Source organism: Sminthopsis crassicaudata, chromosome 2, assembly GCF_048593235.1.
Source record: "Sminthopsis crassicaudata isolate SCR6 chromosome 2, ASM4859323v1, whole genome shotgun sequence".
Taxonomy (NCBI): domain Eukaryota; kingdom Metazoa; phylum Chordata; class Mammalia; order Dasyuromorphia; family Dasyuridae; genus Sminthopsis; species Sminthopsis crassicaudata.
Window position 1 is genome coordinate 388089110 of NC_133618.1, and position 22320 is coordinate 388111429.

The 22320-nt window shown below is 40.3% G+C and overlaps 1 protein-coding gene across 2 annotated transcripts in view; it reads left to right on the forward strand.

The window, feature by feature from the left end:
- Positions 1-22320, forward strand: part of PSD2 (pleckstrin and Sec7 domain containing 2) — a 71093-nt gene that overhangs the window by 32665 nt on the left and 16108 nt on the right. The window contains exons 3-7 of one of the 2 annotated variants that reach the window (XM_074291544.1): positions 2915-3424; positions 4467-4661; positions 13056-13136; positions 15727-15839; positions 20221-20279. In XM_074291544.1, the coding sequence (XP_074147645.1) occupies positions 2915-3424; positions 4467-4661; positions 13056-13136; positions 15727-15839; positions 20221-20279 (958 nt within the window). Of the gene's footprint in view, positions 1-2914; positions 3425-4466; positions 4662-13055; positions 13137-15726; positions 15840-20220; positions 20282-22320 lie in introns of both variants that reach the window. The other variant, XM_074291545.1, reaches the window with a different exon arrangement.

Consider the following 22320-nt stretch of genomic DNA (forward strand, 5'->3'; position numbering starts at 1 on the left):
CCAGTGGGGAAATAGGGAATTGGGTGGGGGTGGGGCTGGCCTAGGATATGACTGGGCTTTGAGCCAGACATATGAATTTGTTTGTAAATACTATGGTCCATTATCCAACTGAATACTGCAAATAGCATTGTGGAAGCTTGTCTGGACTCAAATTCTCTCCATCTTTCCCCATTCTGTTTTGTTTCTTTTTGCTTTTTTCCTTGTGTTTCTGCTACTCTTTATCCCTGTCAGGCTGTGTCTTTGAATGACTTTAACTTAGCACTTCAAGGACTAAAAAAAGTGGGAGAAGGAAAAAAAAGTTCCAGAGTCCACCTTTCTCTGAGATGAGCTCCCAGCCTAGGTTCTTTTTTAGGAGCAGAAACAGAGCTTCTGGAGAGGTTGGATTTGTCTCTGAAAGAAAGGTCTTGTTATGGAAGGAGGAACCCTGGGCTATGCTTTTCATAGCACTGTTTTCATGATCATTGTGAAACAACTATAGACTTAACTATTGATGATTTCAAAAATTTATTTTCAGCTAACAAAATTGGTTTTCTTTCCTGAACTTCTCTCTCATTGAAAAGAAAGAAAAAAATAAAATTTTTGTTGTAAAAATGTATATCATTGAGCAGAACAAATGCCTGATTAGTTATACCTCCCCCCAAATATGTCTCATATTGTTCCTTGAGTTAATCACTACTCTGTCATTGATTCTTGATGACTGCAGATCTGCTCTCCTTTCCCCTTGAAAAGCTGTGCTATTATATTTTTTGTTTCTTCCCTGTGACAGGGAAATTCTGGTGTGCAACTCCTTCCACCAGTGCAAATCAGCCATCAGTCCTAGTCTCAATTTCCTAGGAAATTGAGAAATTTGGTAACTTGCTGTGACCACATTTCTAGGATGTGTCTGAGACATCTTAGGACTTTTTGCCTCCAACATTACCTGCCAGGTCTTTATTCACAACTCAGGGTTGCTTTTGCCTTTCTCCCTCATGCTTATTTTAGGGTATGCTGTAGTTTTTATATATAATGTAGCCATTCTAACAGGTTGTGAGTTCCATGAAAGCAGGGACTATATATTTTTGTCTATCTTTGTGTGTCTGGCTTCAGGTGACACTGGAGAAGATGTAATTACTGTCTTCAGGGATTGTATGGTTTGGGTGGGAAGATGACATCTATCCACACATGAAATAAAGAATAATTAAATGCTTAACTGGTATAGACTTGAAAGTGCTGAAGGAGTTCATTGAAGGGTTACATTAGTCTAGACTTCTGTGATCATAAAGGAACTAAAATTTGATTTGAATCTTGAAAGGTGAGTAAGATTTAGATGAATATAGGAGAAATGAATGCATATCAACTAGGAGTAAAAGTATAAAAGTGAGAATGAATGGGGTTTAGTGAGTAGAATTGTCTTCTAATTAACATTTATTCATTTGAATTTCCTCATTCTATTTTTTTAATGTTTTATTTTTCTGGTTATACATGTATATTCATTTTTAAATACACATTTCTTTATCAATCATATTGGGAGAGAAAAATCAGAACAAAAGGGGAAAATCATGAGAGAAAAGAAACAGAAGTAAAAGGAAAAAAAGTGAACATGGCATGTGTTGATTTACATTCAGTCTTCATAGTTTTCTTTCTGGATGCAGATGGAGTTTTCTATCTAAAATTTATCAGTATTGTCTTGGATCACTGAACTGCTGAGAAGAAATAAGTCTTTCATAGCTGATCATTGCATAATCTTGCTATTACTATGTACAATTTATTCCTGGTTCTGTTTGTTTTGCTCAGCATCAGTTCATGTAAATCTTTCCAGGCCTCTCTAAAATCAGCTTGTTTGTCATTTTTACACAACAATAATATTCCATTACTTTCATATTCCATTACTTTTGTATACCATGCTAGTTAACATTTATATAATACTTACTATGTGCTCAATATTGTGCTAAGACACTTTACAATTATTTCATTTAATTCTCACAAGACACCTGGGAGATAGGTACTGTTGTTTTCTCCACTTTACAACAACTGAGAAAATTGAGACAGGCAGAGTTTATGCTTTCCCAGGTCAGGCATTTAGTGTGTGATGCTAGATTTGAACTCAGGTCTTCCTGACTTCAGGCCCAGTACCACTAACAGAAGGTACCTGTAGAAGAATAATAGAAATTAAGGTTGGATTCATATTATGAAGGACCTTGAATGACAGTTTAAGCTTAATATAGGAGGCAAGATGAAGCTATTATAGGTTGGCATAATTGTGTAGGATGAGGGGTTAGAAGAGGGGAAGAGTTAAATAGAAGGAAAAAAAACTATTGTAATAATTGTCGGAATGAAAATATGAATTTTGGACAAAGAGAGTGACAGTGGGAATGGAAAATGGATACATGAGAGACACATTTGGAATGATAAATTGGCAGTACTTGGTTGCTAGCTAAATATAAAGAATAAAGGAAAGAGAAATCAAAAGATGATTCCAAAGTTTTGACAGATATCAGAGAAAGTGCTGTAAGAATCAAGGCAGAATGTTTAACAATTAATTGATCTCTTGTTTTTACATCATCTTCATTTCTGAAAACCCTCCCCCCTGTGAACCATGGTCTGTAACAAAAAGATTTTAAAAGGTAATTCAACAAAACGAGCCAACTTATCAACTGAGTCTAATAGAATTCCACACCTATCGTCCCCCACCTCTGCAAGTAATTGAACTTTTGCAATGATTAGGGAAGAATTTTGAGAAAGGAGTGATTAATGATGTCAAAAAGAGCAGAGAAATCAAGGAGAGAATGGAAACAAATATCAGAGAACAACCATGATTAAAAAGCTGAAGGAGTGGTCAAGGCCAGAATCCTCTCCCATATTATCCTCCTTTCATATTAATCTCCTCCTTTCATAGTTTGGAAGGGATCTAACCTCAGTCCTTTGTGTCTTACAGGCTGTTTGAGGAGCCAGAGACCAGTGATTGCCAGGAGGATGGAGAGTCTTTCCCCTTTAAGGACATCCGGGATGGTTTTAGCTCCACTTTTGAAAAGATTGTGGAGTCAGAGCTCATGAAAGGGACATATTACAGCAGCCTGGACTCGTTGGATGTGCTGAGCCTCACTGATGAGACTGATAGCTGTGTCAGCTTAGAGGTGCCCCTTACCCCACTCATCCAACAGCGAGTCAAGGAGAGCCCAGAGCCAACTGAGATCCGGCCAGAGGACAGGGATGGGGATGGAGAGGAGGCCATAGATAGGCAAGCTGGGGCTGAGGCAAGGTTGGTAGATGGGGACTTTGGGAGTCCCCTGAGACACTCCATTACCAGTAGCCGATCAGAAAATGTCCTGAGTCGACTATCTCTGAAGGTTGTTCCCAATGGCTACCATGCTACCACCACTCAGGATACAGAAGAAGAGGAAGAGGAGGAGGAGGATGACACAACGAAACTTATTAATTCTGTCAGGTAAGGCAGAAGGAACCACACATTTTGTTACCATCCTTGGGCCCTAGTGGGCACTCAGTATCTGTGAAATTAGTCCTCTTTTGCCATAAGCAATTAGGACTGAAGAGAAAAGTCTTGAATTACTTCCCAGTGATATGCTCTATGACTTTGGGCAGCTTTCTTAACCCCCTCTAGAACTTGGTTTCCCTGATTGGACCTATTGTGAAGAAAGTCAGCAGCCAGGAGGTCAATCTTACTGCACCATTGCAGGCCTTTATGAAGGGGATATGGCAGATTTAAGAAATGATGTTGGATTGAGTCTATTATATCTAGGAGGTAATAAAAAATTTCAGGAACACAGACAACTGAGTCCCTTGTTGTCCTTAGGGATGCAGGGAAAGAGAATAGGACTAGACTAAGGGAAGGCCTCATCTTTGGGAGAGGGAAGTACTAACTACTTACAGAATCCAGCACTATATGCAGCCTTATTCCCCACATTTTTTTCTCTGGAAATCCTGCATCCTCAATCCTTCATTCATTAAGGTTAGCAAAGGTCTGTAGGGTATCTAGGTAACAAAGTGTTCCCAAGCTCATTTTGCCCTCATCCTAACTTCCAGACATAACTTTTCTCCCTCTCTCTCTCCCTACCCCTCCCTGCTAAGTCTCATCTGCTAAGGGTCCATTTGACTCCCAAAGATCTTCAGAGAAAGGAGTTAGTATTTATGTGCAGAGAGCTTAGAGTGAATCTCACTTTTATTACTTGCTACCTGTAATGTAAACATGCCACCTCATTTTTTCTGGCCTTCATTTACCTTACCTTTAAGATTAAATGATTAGATCTAGATCCCTCCAGGTCTAAAAAGGTCTCTGATCTCATGAGCTCCCATAATAGAAGAAGGAAAAATTATCTTGTGGTCTTGACAATTCTACCCAAAGTCTAAAGTTTCAGTTCATTTTCCTTGTTTTGTCCCACAAATGTAATTTTACAGGTTAGTTCCCAAACTTCAACCCTTCTCATTCCATCCCCCTGGCTATACTTATATTGCTCTTATTTCTACTCCAGCGATCCAAGCTTGAAGGATACACTATCAGACTCTGATTCTGACCTGGGCAGCATGGAGCAACTGGACCATGGGAGTACAGACACATTGGCCAATGGATGCCAGGCAGTCAATGAGGCAGCCAAGAGATTAGCCCGACGCCTTTACCACCTGGAAGGTTTCAAACGCTGTGACATCGCCCGCCAACTCAGTAAGAAGTGAGTACCCCCTTCCTTTGCTCCTTCCCACCTGACTTTGGTCACTTAATCTTCCTTGAACCTCAGTTTCTTCATCTATAAAATGAGGAGTGGGTTGGACCAATTGGTTTTTAATATCCTTCCCTCTAAACTACTAGGGCAGACATTCCTTTCCTCCTTTTTTATTGAGAAGAAGTTACTAGCTTGGTGCTAGTGCAGACTCTGCTACAAAGTAGCCATAGGAAATTTAGGCAAGTTACTTTCTATCCAGCCATAGTTTACCCATATGTCATGTGGATATAATGATGTTTGCCCCACCTGCCATACAGGATATAGATTGTAAGAGCCAAGAGAGTTTTCCTTAGAGGAAGTTTCTCCTGACTCCTAATTCTAAGCTCTGACATCTTTGTTCATTATCAGGATGATTAGGGGTCAAATTTAAAAAGTCAGCCAATAAGCCTTTATTAAGCTCCTACTGTGTGTCAGACACTGATCTAACCACTGAGGATGCAAAGAAAGTCAAAAGGCACTCCCTATTCTTGAGGAGTTCACAAACTAGTGAACATGCAACCAACTATGTACAGACAAAAAATATATAGGACAAATTTAAGATAATCAATAGAGGGAAAATACTACTGGCATGAAGGGGGGGTTAAGAAAAGCTTTTCAGGGGCAGCTAAATGGTGCAGTGGATAGAGCATTGGCCCAAGAATTAGGAGGACCTGAGTTCAAATCTAGTCTGAGACACTTGACACAAACTGTGTGACCCTCGGTAAATTACTTAACCCTGATTGCTTCGTCAAGAAAAAAAAAAAGGTTTCTCATAGAAGATGGGATTTGAAGGCAGGCAGGACAGACAGAGATGAGGAGGAAAGTATTCTAGGATTGGGGAAAAGAACAATGAAAATAACGAGTCTAGAAAGAAAGACTCTTGTCCTCAGAACAGCAAGGAGACGGTAGAGTACCGAGAGGGGAGGAAGGTATACAAAAACTGGAAAAGGTAGAAGCAGGCCAGTTAAGGACATTGAATGCCAAAGGATTCTATAGTTGATCCTTCAGGTAGTCATATGGAATTTATTATTTGAATGACAGTCAGATCTGTATTTTAGGGTAATTAATTTGACAGTTGAATAGAGAATAGATTGATATGGTGAAGGATTTGAGGCAGGAAGACCAATCACAGACAATTGCAATCAATGGTCTAGGTGTGTGGCAATGCGGGTTTGTATCAGAGTAGTTATAGGGTTAGAAGAAATAAGGGCGCATGTATGAAAGAATATTATTAAAGGTGCCATTGGCAGATTTGACTAACAGATTGGATGAGAAGGGGTGAGAAAGTGAAGTGTCAAGGACACCTATATTCCTAACCTGATTGTCTAGGAGGATGGTAATATCCTGGATGATAATAGAGAAGTTCAGAAAGGGGAAGGGTTTGGAGGAGAGAAAATGATTTCAGTTTTAGACTTTATGAGTTTAAGATGTCTACAGGAAATACAGTTTGAGATATCTAATAGATATTTGGAGATGTGGATTTGGGGGTTAAGGCTGGATAAGTCGATCTGAGAATCATTAGCATAGACATTATAAATTAATCCATGGGAGCTCACAAGATTGCCAAGGAAAACAGGGCAAATGAAATAGCAGAAATGGAAATGGCAAGTATAACAACGAGAAGAGGATCCAGTACAGAGCCCTGTGGGATACCCATCATTAGCTAATGTGATCTGGATGAAAATCTAGTGAAAGAATCTGAGGTCAGATAGGTAGAAGGAGAATCAGGTTTGAAGTGTCATGGAAACTGAGAGACTGAAGGGTGTCATAAAGAGCAGGGCAATCAAAGGATGTGAATGCACTTTGGGAAGCTTCAAGCCTTCTTGAAAGCTGCCATCAGCAATGTCATTATTAGAATGGCTGGAGCCCAGTATACTTTGCAGCAGATAGCAAGTTTGGGTTGGTCACGGGTCTTGACTTGGGAACTTTTGGTCTAGGGATCATGAGAGCTTAGAATAATAATAGGGCACATTCCACTGACCTCAAATGATTCTATTTCTTCTCTCCTCACCCTCCTCCCTCGATGATGTCCTTGTTCCTGCTGGTGTCCTAAATAGGTTTCCTTTCTGAGCTGTACAGGGACATTGCTGCTGCCCCAGGGGGGCAAGAGTTTAGGAAGGAGAGTAAAGGCAGTGTGGAAGATCTCAGTTACCCTGAACTAGGCTATAGATTTCCAGTTGCAGTAGTGATTTTACTCTCTGTATAAGTAGGTGAAGGCAGGTAGGTAAGGACAAGACAATTCAATATGGATCAATCAGATTAGAATGTTGTGGATTCCTCTTAAGGTTCAAGAAGAAGTTCATTTTGTCTAGTCTGTCAATCATCATAGATTGAGTGACCCGAACAGCTAAGTACTGTAGTGGATAGAGAACTGGGCTGGGAATCAGATCCCAGTCAGATACTCGTTAACTAGGTGAATCTGGGTCTCTCAATTTCAATTTCCTCATCTGCAAAATGAGGGAGTTGGATGTGATTACTTTTAAGGTCCCTTCCTGCTTTACATGTATGATCTCAAAATCATTGTTATCAGCTGTCCCCTGTACTAGAATACTGTCCCTCTTTATCTCTACCTCCTAGCTCCCCCAGCTTCCTTCAAGTCCCAGCTAAAATTCTAGCTTTTACAAGAAGCCTTTCCTAATCCCTCTTAATTCTAGTGCTTTCTCTCTCTCGATTATTTCCCGTATATCCTGTATATAATAGCTTGTTCATATATAGCCATTTTGATGTTGTCTCCCCCTGGAGATTGTAGTGGAAGGAACTATCTTTTAGCTTTCTTTAAATTCTTAACACTTAGCACAGTGCCTAGAACATAATGGGTGCTTAATAAATGCTTATTGACTAGGACCAACTGATTGTCAACAGCTACTTGAATGGAGCTCTAATCTAGGTACTCTCTGATATTACACAAAGGAAGGAGATATAATAGTCTGTTTTCCTTTAGGGAGACAGTGACAACAACACTGAAGCTGGATTCACTTTGTCAGATGCTTAGAATAAGCTGAGATAAAATGGAAAGAGAAGCTGGATTAGTTGCAAAGTCCTCCAAGGAGGATGATGGAAGAGAAGCCTGGACTCTGTGTGGCTAAATCTGCTTGTGCTCCTTTGTGGGTGTATCTACTGGGGTTCATGTGCATCTAGGACTGTGGGTGTCTCTGTGTCCACATGCACATCTGGATCTATCTGCTTCTCAATGCAGCTCATTTGTGTATCTTTATATGTATATCTCCAGCCTATCTCCTCCCCCCAATTTATATTGCTTGTATGAGTGTGGGGAAATACTCATGTAAATTCCTGAGTATCCTAAAAAGGAATTTTCTTCTTCCATCTTCTGACCTCCAAACCATGAAGATCAATGGCAGTACCAGGAGCTGAGTACTTTGATATTCCTGTCCTTATGTAAAAAAACGAATAAGGGTCATTGTGCCCCCTGGTGGTCAACATTGGGAAATCCTCCTTTCATAAAATCATTTTTTGTTTTTGTTGAGATTTTTTTTAGGTCTTGTCTAGTTCTTAATGACCTTATTTGTTTTTTTTCTTGGCAGAGATACTGGAATGGTTTGCCACTTCCTCCTCCATCTAATTTTGAAGATGAGGAAAGTAAGGCAAATAGGGTAAAGTGATGACTTCTGATTCAGGGTCAGTGCTCTATCCACTGCACCACCTAGTTGCCCCTCATAAAATTATAATGATTAATTTCAATTTAATTCAATTCAGTAAACATTAATTAAGCACCTACTATGTTCCAAGAACTGTGCTTGGAAAAAAGAGGCAAAAGACAGTCCCGGCCTTAAGGAACTTAAAATGTAACTGGGGAGATAAATATATACAAAGCAAGTCATGTGCAAAATAAATAGGAAATAATTAAAAGAGAAAAGCACTGAAATTAAGATGGGTTAGGGAAAAGGGAAGGCTTCCCTGTAGAAGGTGAGGTTCTAGTTGGAACTTGAAGGAAGCCAGGAAGGTCAATTGCTGTAGCAGAGAGAGAGAGAGAGAGAGAGAGAGAGAGAGAGAGAGAGAGAGAGAGAGAGAGAGAGAGAGAGAGAGAGAGAGAGAGAGGAGAGAGGAGAGAGGAGAGAGAGAGAGAGAGAGAGAGAGAGAGAGAGAGAGAGAGAGAGAGAGAGAGAGAGAGAGAGAGAGAGCATTCTAGGTATTGGGGACAGCCAGGAAAAAGAGCCTGGAGTTGAGAGATGGAGTATGCTTTTAATGGAACAGTAAGGAGGCCAGTGGCACAGAATTGAGGAATATTTGTCATAGAATGAGATGTAAGGACTATAAAGGTAGAAGGTAGCTAGGTTATGAAGGGTTTTGAATGCCAAACAGGGCATTTTTTATTTGTTCCTGGAGGCAATAGGGAGCTGGTGGAGTTTGTTGAATGGGGGAGTGACATGATCATTTCATCAAATCATGACATTGATCATGGGATCATTTAGGATCAGAGATTTTAGAATGAGAACACATCTTAGGGATGATGTAGTCCAAATCCCTCATTTGGAAGATGTGGTGGCTTGGGGGTTTAAATGATATCCTACAATTATCAGGGAGCAGAGTCAGGATTCCAGTGGAAGTCTTCAAATGCAGCATGATTTCTATTGTATTTTTTCTTTCCACAGAATGCAAAGAGAATCATAGATATCACTTTTCTAATCCCCTCACTTTATAGAAAAGAAACTGAGGTGTGAAGAAGGAAAATTGATTTGACTTAAATGCCCAACAAGTTAGTGTCAGAGCTGGCTAGAACCAAGATAATATGACTCCTAATTACAGAACTTTTTTTTTTTAATTTTCAGAGCTTTTTCAAGAACCTTGATTCAGTTGCCACTGGGTATACAAGCAATGATGTATTAGATTCAACTTGTACAAGAGAGATGATTATTTTTTTTCTGAGGCAATTGGGGTTAAGTTACTTGCCCAGGATCACACAACTAGAAAATGTTAAATGTTGAGGACCAGATTTGAACTCAGGTCCTCCTGACTTCAGGGATGGTGCTTTATCCACTGCCCCAATTGTTAAATTTTCAATGTGAGCATTTATTACTCAACAATCAACAAATGTTATAAATCAGGTTTTGATTTGTTTTATTTTCTAGGTTTAAGAAAGGAATGAAGGAAATCTTAGTAATAGTTTAAACTTAAAAAGATGATGGGGTGCACAGATTTATTTTTTATTTTTGGAAAGCCAATTGTTAAGTATTTACTAATCTACTCCTGAATACAAGGAATTATAAAATGTATAGTCCCTTCTATCAAATACATGAAGAGCCCAGATTCACTCACACAAAACAATAAGTGACACAAGATAAAATATTACCAAATATAAGATTGTGGAGAATAGAGTATATTTCTTGTCTGGGGAGAGCACTGTGGTCTGGAGCGATCTAGGCAAGCTTGCTAGAAGAGGAGGTACTTGATCTGACTCTCAAAGGGTGAGCAAGCTGTGGATGAGTAGAGCGAGCCAAAGAGAAATGGTGAAATTGAGTATGGTATGGATATTCTACTAACTTGGTGGCCTTCAGGGGCTTCTGTACTCTTTTAGAATAGCATATCAAATCATGACTCTGGGTCTGATTTTGATCTTGTGCTTTCTTGGCTTTGTGTGAAGGGTATTTCAAAGGCTAGCAGCAGGGAAGCCACTCCAATTCCATTTTTCAAGTCTTCCTGATAAATGCCCACCCATTTTGAGAAGGCCAGTCCTGTCATCTTTGCTATCTCAATTCAACTCAAAAACATTTATTAAGCATCTATCTATTGTGTGACAGGCACTAGGCTAAGTGGTGGACACAAAAAGACAAAACCAAAACAGTATCTGACTTTAAGAAACCTACATTATATGAAGGGATGGTTTTTTACTTGTGTGATCCTGGGCTAGATAGTTACTCTCTCTGGGCCTTAGTTTCTTAATCTGTAAAAGGAGAGGGCTAGAACAGATAATTTCCAAGGTCCCTTTGGTGACCCTGTGATCTTTGAACAAATATATAGATGTAGAGATATATTATAAGGAAAACTGAGGGGAATGGGCAGAGATCACAAATAACTAGAGTGGGGGATAATCAAAAAAGTCTTATAGAGGAGGTGATCCCTGAGTTGGACCTTGAAAAAAGACAGTTTATGAGAGAGGTAAATGAGGAAGGAAAATATTCTAGAGACGAGGACCAGCTGGTATGAATGCTTGATACAGAGAGATAGAGCCAGTAGTCTGGGGACTTGATAATGTCTGATTTTGGGGGAGATGGGAGAAGAATAAAGATTTATATAGTGCCTATTATGTTCCAGGGATTGTATATAATTAAAGATATTTTCTCATTTAATCCTCACAACAAACTTGTAAAATTAAGTACTATTATTATCCCTATTTTACAGATGAGGAAACTGAGGCAAACAAAGTTAGGTGACACCTAGGGTCACATGGCTGAGAAGTGTCTGAGGCTGTATTTGAACTTAGGTCTTCTTGACCTCAGACCCAGGGTTCTTTGTACGCTGGTACCAGCTGTCTCAAAGGGTTTACATTTGAGATGGAGGAGACAACACATGTTTTTAACTATAAGTTGTTGGGAAGGGCCAGTCGTCCTTCCGATGCTATTAAAAGAAGATAGTAACTCATTTTCTTTAATGTCATTTTAGTTGATAAAAATCATGTCCATTTTAAAAAATTTTGAACAATTTGACCTTGATGATAACTGTCTTTTTTAGGCTTTCAGCAGCCATGGAAGGTTTCTGAGTAGAGGAGTGATGTGGGGTCTGGGTCTTAGATTATTTTGACAGTTATATGAAAGATGAATTAGGGAGGTGGAAAGTCAGAAAGAGAAATCAATCAGGATGTCACAGATTAGTAGTCAAAAGTAAGAGGTGACTGCATGAGAGTAAGCTAGGATGATAGGGGTGTTAATGGAGAGACAGGAATGTTTTCAAGAGATGTTATGGATGAAGACCTCCCAAAGAGACATGGGAACAGAGCCAAAAGGGAGCCTCTGGGAGGAGAGATCAACAACATTACAAGTTGCAGAGAACGAATGAACACTAAAAACCATCCGATTTAGGGAGCAGGGGGTCATGAGTGACTTTGGAGGGGCAATTAGATGGCTCATTGGGTAGAACTGAGATAAAATTTGCCTCTTTCATTTACTAATTGTGTGACCCTGGGTAAGTCACTTAACCCTGTTTGCCTCAGTTTCCTCATTTGTAAAATAAGATGGAGAAGGAAATGGCAAATCACTCCAGTATTTTTACTAAGAAAATCCTAAATGGGATCATGAAGAGTCAGCTAGTTTAAAACTGAACAGAAGTAATAACAATGACTTTGGAGAGAGATCAACTTCAGTGGAGTGATGAGGCAGAGACGGAGAAGGGAGTATGGGTGATGACGTAGAGGATTATAATGATAATAACAGCAATAACAATAATAGTTGTTCTCATTTTTATATCATTCCAAAGTTTGCAAATCACTCCATATATCTCACTTTCAAAATAACCCTGTAAGGCAAGTGCGACTATTTTACCTATTTTATTGATTAGAGTAGCAGGAGATACAAATTAACTAGCTATAGTTACCAGTTACTTGAACCCTTCTCCATTCCCAGGGCCTTTGATGATGCAGAAAAGTATTGTGATCCTGTTTGCTTTCCAATCCCTAAGGACGTGGGTGATTGTGGGAGGAAGTTGAAGGCAAAGGTCTAGGTCCCCAGGGGACTTTCTATATGTGGCACCAGCTCAGTGATTCTATCCCCAAATGAGGCCCAATTATAAGGTATTCTTTACATGCAGCATGTACTCAATTCTGTGTCACACCTGAAACCTGAATCTCTAGTCCTTAAGATATTCAGGTTAGTGCATGAAGCCCTAGTCCTTCTGGTGTTCACTGTAGTATAAAAGGTTATGGGTAGATCTGTACTTGGCCCTTGCCTGAGACCCCACTGTTTACCTTTCTAGTTGTGATATCTAACACTTGGGGGCAGAGTACCTCTACTTTCAAGTCACAAAGCATAAAGTGTCTCTGTCTCTGTCTTTCTCTGTGTGTCTCTTCTCTATCTGCCTACTATCTCTCTCTCCTCCCCTGCTCTCTTTGCTGCTAGTGCCATTTTATTTGGGCTAGCAAACTAGGGACAGCCTTGGCAATGGGGTGCAGTGCCAGGACCTGCGCAAGTAGCCAAATATCAGATATTCCTTCTTTTTTCCTTTCTATCTTTACCTCCTCAAAATGGAAAGGAAGAGCAATATTTGGGGTGATAATTATTTTCCTGGGGGGAAACTTTCAGTGAACCTCATCCTGAGTGAAGGCTCTGCCTTAGTCACCTCCAGGTGTTCTGATGTCATGAAGACAAGCTAGTTCTTACCTTACCTGACCCATTCCTCTTTCTCCTCTCCTTATAGCAATGAATTCAGCAGGCTGGTAGCTGAAGAGTATCTCAGCTTCTTTGATTTCTCAGGCCTGAGCCTGGATAGAGCACTCAGGTGAGCAAATGCCTTCAGGAACAGATGGGGCCCAAGATTAAACGATGGGATTAGAAATACTTAAGAGATCTGGGTTCTAATTCCTGAACTGTCGCTGACTCATTGACCAGTTGTATGATTTTGTATAAGTAAAACAAACAAACAAACCTCTCTGTGCCTCAATTTCCCTATCTGTTAAAAGGGAGGGAGGGAAGTTATAACTATGGGTGTATTAAGGGCTCAGCCCATGCCATTTTGAGAAAAATAACTTTTTCTCCATTTGTTAGTGATCCCTATTCATTGTATATACTTTGTGAATATTTTGTATTTGTTTTTTCCCCAAGTGAATGAAAGCCATGTGAGAGTAGAAATTGCAACAAATATTTCTTTTTGTCTTTTGTATCCCCTTTAACTAGGCACAGTGCCTGGCACAGAGTTGGCTTTCCATAAGTGCTTATTGAATTGAATCAAAGATGTTTTTGGTCTACCTCCCTTCACAGGGATGCTGTGAGGTTCAAATTAGATTATCATCAACAAATCATGTGCAGGCCCAGAGACAGAAAAGAAGTTATTTACAATATATCTTGGAATTGGTCGAGGGGGGGAGAGGGGGAGTGAAGGGGGGATATAGAGAAGATAGGGGGAGGATAAGACTCATGGACCTCATAGATCTGGGAGCTGGAGGGAAACTTGAGTCATCTAACGTAAGGACACATAACCATTTTTGTGTCATTTTGGACGCTAGTGAAGTCTATGCACACCCCCTCCTTTGCAAAACAATGTTTTTAAATGCATAAAATTCATAAGACAGATTAAAAAGGAAACCAAAGGTAAGTTAAAATGAAGACAACATCTTTTCCTACCCAAGTTCAAATACTCCCTGAAACTCATCCATAGCTCCCCTTTGGGAGTCTGTGGGTCCCAGGTTAAGAACCTCTGATCTGGTCAAGTCCTTTATGTTATGGGTAAAGAAAAGTAAGCTTAGAGAGGTTTTAATAACTTATCTTAGTTCACACACATATTAGTGTCAGTGATAGGCCTTTGAATCTGGGTCTTGAATCTCGAGAGCCAGCTCTGCCTGCATTCTACTCCTATTCTCTTGCACATTCCTAAGGATCCTGGGTCATTCCATTTAGGGTCTAGAAAGGAGATAATTTTAGTAAGAAAGAAGATGCTCTTCTCATTCTCTGCTTGGGTCATGAACTATTGATCACCCAAGATCATCAATGCCAAAGTGACTCTTCAGATTTGCTTTTGATGCAAACATGAGCTACATTAGTGTCCTGTTCATCAAAAGTATCGTCGTATGGTACACACTATTCATTGGTTAAAACATATTAGGAGGAATATTGAATCCAGTTCTTGGTATCACATGTTAAGTGGAACCATTGATAAACTGGAGCCTCATTGGGCAAGGGAACTTGAAATTCAATTAGTTTAATTCAACAGGCATTTAATAAACATAGTATGTGGTGAGGCTCTGGGGAATAAAAAAAAAATAAATTCCTGCTCTCAAGGAGTTTACATTCTACTAGAGCAAAAACACGAGTAAATAAAAAAAATGCAAGCTAAACTAGAATCTTAGTGCAAATTTTTGCTATTAAAATTGCCCTAATAGTTTTGGGACATGCTGTAATAGACAAAATAAATATAATTTGTTGTATTGGACATTCCTCTTGGCTGTGGATTGATCTGCATGGACACCTTCCAACTGTGATTCTGAGAAAATAAATGTCCTGATGAAGACAGCACTAATATTGAGGGGATCAGAAAAGGCTTAATGTGGCCTTTGAACTGAGCTTTAAAGGGAGATAGGAATTCTAAGTAGTAGAGTTGAAGTTGCACAGCATGCCAGGCTTGCCTGAGCAAAGGGACAGAGGTGGGAGATGGAAGCTATATCTTACAAAGATAAAAAAAAAATCATATTTTAATAACATTTTATTTTTCTAAGTACACATATAAAGATAGTTCATTTTTGTAAAACTTTTGTGTTTTAAATTTTTCTCCCTTATCTCTCCTCCTCCCCAAGACAGCAAGCAATCTGATACAGGTTAAATATGTGCAATCCTTACAAAAAACTCTCAGAGCAACTTTGGATCTTTAGCCCAGAGAGTACAGTATGCAAAAGCTCTTCTTTAAGTCTTTAAAGGTTTATTACCTGGGAAAGGGAGAGACAAATTCTGTGTAAATAACTGGGATCAATGATTGGGAACTACAGGGAGGCACATTTCAGTTGAATATAAAAGATAAATTATAAAAATAATCATTAAGCTTTCCAACAATGGAATGGACAGCTTCAGCTGGTAGAGATTTGCCCTTCATTGGAAGTATTCAAGCAGCTCACTGGATCTCTGATTATGGATACTATAAAAGAAGATTCATGTATAGGGTGAGTAGAGTAGGTGATCTCTAAGATTTCTTTTAATTCAGAGCTTCCAGTGACTGTGACCTTAAACCTTGGATCTGAGAAAGCAAGGGAGGGAGGAAGGAAAGGAGTTCTCTGTTCTTTGATTGTAGGACTACAGAGCAACTTGCCTGGGGGGGTTTAAATGTGGCAGTGGCCAATGAGCTGCTGAGGTCCCTTGTCTACTGTATATGTTTTTCCTTACAGAACCTTCCTAAAGGCCTTTCCTTTGATGGGGGAAACTCAAGAGAGGGAGCGAGTTCTTACCCACTTCTCCAGGAGATACCGCCAATGTAACCAAGGAGAGAACATCTCAGAAGGTATGAACAGGTAGCCCAGGTGTCCTTCACTCTCCCTTCCTCCCTCCTTCCTTCCATTCTCTTTGTTCTTTATTCCCTCCATCCCTCTTATCATCCCTTCTCCTTTTTTTCCTCCCCTCCTCCCTTCTCTCTTCCTCCCTTCCTTCCTTTCTTCCTCCCTTTCTTCCTCCCTCCTTTTCTTCCTCCCTCTATTCTTCCCTCCCTCCTTTCCTTCCTTCCTTCTTTCCTTCCTCCTTCTGTTCTTTTCCCTCTCTCCCTTCTTCTCTTCTGCCTTCCTCCCTTCCTCTTTCCCTTCCTTCCTTTCTTCCATTCTTCCATCCTTCCTTCTTTCCTCCCTCCCCTCTTCCTTCCCCCTTTTCTTTCCTTCCTTCCTTCTTCCCTCTCTACTTTTCTTCCTTTATTTCTTCCTTCTTCCTTCCTTCCTCCCTCACTCCTTCCTCCATCTCTTTTTTTTTTCTTCCCTCCTTCCCTCTCTTCCTCCCTGGCAGGTACTATATGTGCTATATTGCTCCTGATTCCTGACAGACTGCTTAATTAATAGAGAGCAGTCCTCCTCCAATTTTTCAGTACTTGCATGGCAGAGTACAAGATGAGGAGCCAGGAAATACTTGGCTAAAAATCTTGGCTCTGACTCTTATTAACTTTAGGATTGGACTAAATTACTTAAATCACTTTAATCCTCAAATTGGACTTAATTTCTCTTAGACTCAGTTTTGCTCATCTGTGAAGTGGAAACAAAGGTTATTTGCACAATCTACTTCATAGAGTCAATTCAAGGAAGACACTAGATAAATTTGTAAAAATATGTTGAGTTATTGCTAACAATGGTATGATTATGATTACTATTTTGATGAGAGGCAATGGTTGGTAATGCTTATATGCTAAGGTTTAAGGAGCATTGAAAAAAGCCCCAAGATTTTTCCCTAAGTATCTTTCCCCAAATATCTCATAAGGAATATAATGTGATGAAAAAAGCTCTCTGTGGCCTGAAGAATCATCTAGGAAATGGGCAGCGAGGGGAGCAGTGGATAAAGTACCAGCTCCTAAGTAAGAAGGATATGAGTTTAAATATTATCTCAGACACTTACTAGTTGTGTGATCCTGGGTAAATCACTTAATCCTGACTGCCTCCAAACAAAAAACAAAACAGAAAACATCTAAGAGGAACAACCTAAAGGAGAGATTATCACTCCACCCCGCCAAAGGAAATGGAGGCTCTTTGGTCCCTAAGGAATGACCCTGGACCAGTGCACAGAGGGCTTTCTACTAAGCTCTAGTAAAGGAAGGCTTTCATTAAGGGTCATGAGACAGCCATGAATATGAACACCTAGTAAGGAAATGCCCAAAGGAGAAGCTTCTCCTTCCATGAGCTGAGCTTCCCTGGGGGAAGCATTAATTCATTCAACAAATAATTTTAAAACATGGGCATGAGAGGGAGTATGGCATAGCTCATGAGAGTTGAGTGCAGCATCAAAAATATATGACTTGAAGTCCTGCCTTCAGTGCATAATAGCTTAATGACCCCTGTAGAAGTAATTTCTCAATGCACCTGACAACTTTAAAACTAAATTGCAGAGGAGATGGCAACCTGCATTGATGGAGGGCATTTCCTCATCTGGGAGTTTCCTACTCTAATGAAATCACAGGTTCACTTCCTATCCCTTGTGTTCATTCAGAGCTAGATTCTGAAGGAAATTCAAACTTTTAGTTGGGTTGTGCTTATTATACTTACATGAGGAATCTGATATGCACACAGAAAATCAAGAGATACTATCAATAGCATTCGAGAGCTACAAATGAAGTGCTATTTAGGAGCTGAAGGAGAAAGCTGTTCCCATCTGGGGAGTGAATCAGGGAAGTCTTCATGAAGGTGGTGATGCCATTTGTGTTGACATTAGAAAGTAGACAGGAATTCTAGAAGGAAGGACATTTCAGGCATAGGGAGCATGATGAACAAAGGCAAGGGGACAGAACTCTCACAGCAAAGTCAGGAGATGGAGAATAGTCAGCTTGATTGGAGCATGAAGTACTATGAGAGAGGACAGGAAAGGATCATGTCTTAAGGCCTCTGGGTCCCCTTTGAGTTGGGATTACTGGCTATATGTTGTTCTCAGGAACAGAATAGAGCCCAAGGCAAAGAGATTATGACCAAAATCCATACCAATTTAATAGTAAGGAGCAGCTAGGTGGTTCAATGGATAGAGCACTTAGCCTGGAATCAGGAAGATTGAAGTTTAATTCTTACTATGTGATGCTGAGCAAATCACTTAATTCTGTTTGTCCTGTTTACAAATGGTTCCTCATCTTTATAGTAGTAGGTTACCTAACACACTGAGAGGTTAAAAAATTTGGGAGGTGAGAGATGGGTATTATCTCCTTTTTCCAGGTCAAGGCCCAGATTAAAAGACTTAACCCAATGAGACATAGCTAGTACACATAGACAAGAAATTTTCTCTTTTCCCAATTTTTATTAATGCCTTTGTGCTTTAAAAAAAAAATATATCTATATCTATATCTATATCTATATCTATATCTATATCTATCTATCTATCTATATATATATATATATATATATATATATATATATATATATATATATATATATATATATATATATATATATATATATATATATATATATATATATATATATATATATATATATATCTCACAACCATTGCTCAAAAAAGCCATTTCTGACCAAACCCTCTTTACAACAGATACCCTGTAGCTCAGGAGGTGCAACAAGGAGATTCTGGGCTCACAGACTGAAATTCTAATCCCAAAAAGAAAGACAGATAGACACACACACACACACACACAGAGAGAGAGAGAGAGAGAGAGAGAGAGAGAGAGAGAGAGAGAGAGAGAGAGAGAGAGAGAGAGAGAGTTGGAAGCAGCTTTTTTTGGTTCTGCCCTACCCTGGAGCAATTCCAGGGAAATCTTTACACAAAGCTTAACTATAGCTCCTCTCTAGTCTCCCCAATATCTGGATAACAGGAGATCTTCTAGAAAAGGTGCTCATTATGCAATATGTATAATAAGGTACTTGTTGTACAATATGGATAGCCATTTGTTTTTGCCACAGACCTTGCACAAGATATAAATGCATGAATCAGTACAGAAATATAAGCCAAGTCGGATAGTCCATTGCACTCATGCTCCCTGTGGGAAGCAAAACCCCAGGTGGGATGGGTGGATAGATGTTTCCGTTTCCCATTCATCTGCAGAGCTGGAGCAGCTAGCAGACCCCACTCTTCTGTCTGGTGGGCATGGCTTGCTTTGGTTCTTTGGCCACAGAAATCTCCTGTGGGTGGTGCCCTTCTCCTCTGAGAAGGCACCATGCTGCTGTGGAAAACTCCTTTCTCTAATAGTTAGCTCATATATGAATTTCAAGCTTGAGAAAATTTGACCCTGGCTGGACATTACCACCAAGGCCATGTTTGCTATTTCTCAAGATTTCCAGTTGCTAATCAATGCTCCAGGGAAGGGACAGAAAGGCAGAAAGAAGGCAGCCAGTGTCCAGCCTCTGTCTAGCCTGGCTGATGCTCTCCTAAGGCCATGTACTTAAACTGCAAGCTGTCACTGGTCATTGCCTAGGATGGGGAGGGGAGAGAAGTCTCCTCCATTCCGGCATTCCCTCTCCTCCCCCTACTTCCCACTAAAAAAAAAAAAAAAGAGGTCATAAACACACAGGATGATAAAGCTGTCTCCACAGCTCTCATAGCCTGATTGGGTCCATCCTGGTGACTCACATGAGTCCATCCTCCAGAATCCCAGCATCCAATCATCTTTTACCCCATCGCTCAGTCATAGAGATCGACCAGAAGTTGCTGTGTCATCCTGGAAAAGCACAGGCTCCCTGAGCAGGAGGTAGAACACATGTCCAACTCCATGGGAGGGGCCCCCATTTCAGCAAGTTAGGAGTTCCCCAATCATCTCTGTAATACAAAGAAAGACAATCAAACAAAGCCAACTCAAACTTTCAATCAATGTCTTCCATGTTTGGCATTTGTAGTCACCTGCTCTCTGTATTCAATATTGCTCATCATTGAATTTATCCTAAATTCAGTGGTCCTCTTTTCTTGATGGAGTTTTTTTTAAAATATTTTAATCAGAATATATATTGTTTCAAATGTTCTTTCCCACTATGCCAGGCTGTTTCTTTGCCTTGTCTGTCCTCTCTATCTGTCCTGGGCATTCTTTGACCCACCTTCTCATCCCCTCCCAATAAGCAGTAGCCCAATTTAAGTCCTAGGGCTGGGTCCTCTTGGAGGGAATAGCTCCTTAGCCTGGATTGGTAACAAGATGCTCTGGGGATAGGAAAGGGAGGGGAGCTAAAGCTGAGGGCTGAGGGCCACCTGCCTCTGCTGTATTTCAGATGGGATTCACACACTTACCTGTGCCCTGATGCTGCTCAACACGGACTTGCATGGACATGTAAGTGCAGATGGGGAAGAAGAGAAGGGAGACAAGGGTGGGGGAGGGCTGGTGGATAAAGGCAAAGGCCAGCATGCAAAACAAAGATGCAGGTCTGGACCAGCCCAGGAAACCTGTGTGGAGCTCCTCTGTCCCCCTGGCCCAAATCCCTAGGAGGGCAGGTGAGCCTTGGCTAAAATACAAAAAGTTGGTGAATTCCCTTGGGGTGATGGGCATTGGCTGTGGCTCTCTCCTGGAGGAGTTGAGACAGAACTCAAGGATATAGGACTGAGACCAGGATAGGGTATTCTCAGGGGCCAGGTCCCTATTGCTCATTGATTCTGAAGCTCTTGCTCAACTTTTGGGACAGGGGAGAAAGATGGTAGCCAGTTATGGCCTTGCTTAAGACAAAAAAAACCCCCACAAAACAAACCACTGAGTCTCAGGCAGGTTGGAGCTTCTTCTTTAGAAAAAGTGGAGCCAGGAAGAACAATCTGATTTCCACCACTATCTAGCTGTTGTGACCTTATATGGACCAATCAGTTACCTTCTCCAAACTTTAGCTTTTAAATTTGTACAATGGAATAACTGTAGCTCCTATCTCATAGGATCATTATGAGGATTAAATCTGAAAAGGTAGATAAAGTACTTTGTAATCCTTAAAGTGCTATACAGATATTAGCTATTGTTATTCCCCTCCCTTTTCTTTCTCATTTTCCGACTCCATCAGGTGCCATGTTTTAATGTAGTGTTCTTGGTAGATACCTGGGAATTAGGGGACTGTGTTCTTGCCTTTGTGTGACCTCAGTTACCTTCCTTTGAGATTTTGTTTTGGTTTTTTTCTGCCTGTGAAATGGGTAGGCATATCCCTAATGGTCCCCAACTCTTGTTTGTGGTGAGACTGAGTTTCTGAGGACTGATGAAACTAGCCCCATAAGCATTTTAATGGAAAATCTAACTGGTTCCAGTTCTGAAGTCACCCCAGAATTGGTTGAACTCTCTTAAGGCTGTGAAGCACAGCACTGGTTTATTCACTCTTGGCAGGCTATAGTAGAAAACTTCCAGGGGCCTCTAATGGAACTAAGATGATATAGCTCTGTAGTTTTGTTTCTTAAGTCTAACCACCTGTCTTTTCCCATTTTCCTGCTGTGGGGCTTCTGGGCTCCATAGTGCCTGTGCACTCCATGACTTGTCTGGACAGTGGGTGCCCTGGATGGGCAGAGCTGCCACTGGCCTAGCTCCCTTTACAGAGCCACGCCTCTTCATTAACTTCTTCCTCTTCTCTCTGTCTGCTCCGGGATCCCCTCTTTCCGTTATCTTGCTCTTTGCCAGGTGGTAAGTGTAGGTGGGGGGAGTGCATGTCTCTTTGTGTATCCCATTATCCCCTTCCTGCCTGTCTCTACTACTATGCTTTGGATGAAATCACTCTTTTCCTTTGTTCCCATCCATCATGGGTTCTCCTCTGTTTCCTGGGCTCTTTCGGATTCCTCATGGGCAATTCTGGTATAAGATGTGGTGTGAAAGGTAGAGACAAATTAAGGCAAATGGAAATTTGGGGGATCCCTGTACATGTAATTTGTGCATGCTGTCTCAGTCCTTCATCAATGCTGAGGTTTACCTTTAATGTTTTAGACTCTTCCCAAAAAGGAAATTTAGGATTGAGTTAACCTAAGCCCTGGTTAAAAACACACACACACACACATATATACATGCATACATATGCATATATACACATATATGTATATAATCTCCTATGTTTAGAATGGATGTTTGGATTTGTAGAAAGATCTCTGGTTTCAGAATCTAGAATCAGGAGACCTGAGTTTTAACAAATGTAAAGGATTTACTGAGGTAGTTAGGAAATTTAGGATTGAGTTAACCTAAGCCCTGGTTAAAAACACACACACACACACACACACACACACACACACACAAATATATACATGCATACATATGCATATATACACATATATGTATATAATCTCCTATGTTTAGAATGGATGTTTGGATTTGTAGAAAGATCTCTGGTTTCAGAATCTAGAATCAGGAGACCTGAGTTTTA